The sequence below is a fragment of the Meleagris gallopavo genome, chromosome 1 (genome assembly GCF_000146605.3).
Source record: "Meleagris gallopavo isolate NT-WF06-2002-E0010 breed Aviagen turkey brand Nicholas breeding stock chromosome 1, Turkey_5.1, whole genome shotgun sequence".
NCBI classification, from domain to species: domain Eukaryota; kingdom Metazoa; phylum Chordata; class Aves; order Galliformes; family Phasianidae; genus Meleagris; species Meleagris gallopavo.
In genome coordinates this window covers 165,167,608-165,169,137 of record NC_015011.2, presented here as the reverse complement: position 1 = coordinate 165,169,137, position 1,530 = coordinate 165,167,608, and the positions used below count along the sequence as shown (strand labels likewise).

The following is a 1,530-nucleotide window of genomic DNA, read 5'->3' as shown; positions in this document are numbered from 1 at the left end:
TCTGGGCAGCCTGGTCTGGTGGTTGGCGACCCTGCACATAGCAGGGGGGTTGAAACTACATGATCATTGTGGTTCTTTTCAACCTATGCCTGTGATTCTATTATCCTATGATTCTCTTTTAAATAACATGCTTTAAATCTACTTTGTAGCTTGTTTAGAATTAATTATTTTCTTTTGCTTTTAGTTGAAACATCGTGTCATAATGGAGATGAAACTATGGAAACAATTGAGGCTGCTGAAGCACTTCTCAATATGGACTCCCCTGGTCCTATGTTGGATGAAAAAAGAATACGTAAGTTTTTTTTTTTAAGAAAGTGAATCTAGTCTGTGTTTGACTTGTTTGCTTTTGTGTTACAAGGAGAGGTTCAGTGTTGTGTGATTGCCTGGAAGGAGCAGCAATATTTTGCTTCCAAGTAGACTTTTGATGCATAGTTTGGGTATCAGAAATCCAGTGTTATATGCAGTGAGGAGTTTCACTTCCTTGAGAACATGTCAAACCCAGAGTTGAACATTGATAGATAAGGAAAAAATTAAGAATTGAAGGGAAAACGTGAATTAAGTGGAGTTGTTTAGACTGTTCTGTTTTGTTCCTCTGATAGAGAATGAATCTATTTATGTTTGACCTAGAAATGTGGTGGATGCCTGGAAGTGTTCAAGGCCAGGTTGGATGTGGCTTTGGGCAACCTGATATAGTGCAAGGTGTCCCTACACAGAGCAGGAGGATGAAACTAGGCAATTTTTAAGGTCCCTCCCAACCCAAACAGTTCTGTGATTCTGCACTGGCAAGATAGAAGAACATACACTTACATTGCAAATTCTGTTAACTACAAATAAAAATGTGTGAACACACACCATAACAGTGCTTTTTAGGAGAGTAGGTTATGTCATTGCATTTGTCTATTTTAATACTACTCCTGATTGTGGGTGGATATATTCAGTTATGAACTCATCTCCTCCTATTATCCTTTTCCCTTAGCAACTATGTTTGGCTCAACTGAAGATGAAGATATAGTGGCTCCTATTACACATGTATCAGTCAGTCTTGATGGGATCCCCGAGGTGGTGGAAGTTCACCAAGCCCCAGACCCTTACGCTGAGTCACCAGAGACTCCGGAATTTGAACAACCAAAGAAGAAAAGGGTAAGATGCTATTGCAGAGCAGTCTTGTGGAGTAGAGAGCAGTCAATGGCATGCTTACATCCTCTCATGGGTCTGTGGAGCCATCCTGGCTGACAAGTCAAAAGAATCATGTGTCCTCTGCTGGAAATACAGAGAATGCTTTGTCTGACTGTAAGTCCAAGCCCAAATGCTGATGCTTAGATATTGATGCTGGAGGGATAGCAATAGTTACTTGCCTTAGGAAACATGGATCTTTACTCATTCCTATTTCTAGTTTCTTAAGAGGAAAATTACATTACAAACTACAGAGCTTGCACTACCATGAAAGCTGAAATATTTTAATTAGCTTTTATTTTGCTTTGACTAAAAGATTTGTTATGTGCAGAAGATAAGAATGAGAACTTTTTTTTT

The 1,530-nt window shown here is 39.2% G+C and overlaps 1 protein-coding gene across 1 annotated transcript; it reads left to right on the top strand.

The window, feature by feature from the left end:
• Window positions 1–163: 163 nt before the first annotated feature.
• On the top strand, window positions 164–1,474 carry LOC104917513 (ETS-related transcription factor Elf-1-like). Its single transcript, XM_010728850.3, has 2 exons — window positions 164–292; window positions 977–1,474. The coding sequence occupies exons 1-2, from the start codon at window positions 217–219 to the stop codon at window positions 1,231–1,233; spliced, it is 333 nt and encodes a 110-aa protein (XP_010727152.1). The 5' UTR covers window positions 164–216; the 3' UTR covers window positions 1,234–1,474.
• Window positions 1,475–1,530: the final 56 nt, after the last annotated feature.

What these genes read in the sequence shown, in the direction of transcription:
- LOC104917513 (XM_010728850.3), top strand. Translation starts at nt 217, where the DNA reads ATGGAAACAATTGAGGCTGCTGAAGCACTTCTCAATATGGACTCCCCT. An exon ending in GTTGGATGAAAAAAGAATAC is followed by an intron (nt 293 to 976) that starts GTAAGTTTTTTT and finishes CTTTTCCCTTAG; the next exon opens with CAACTATGTTTGGCTCAACT.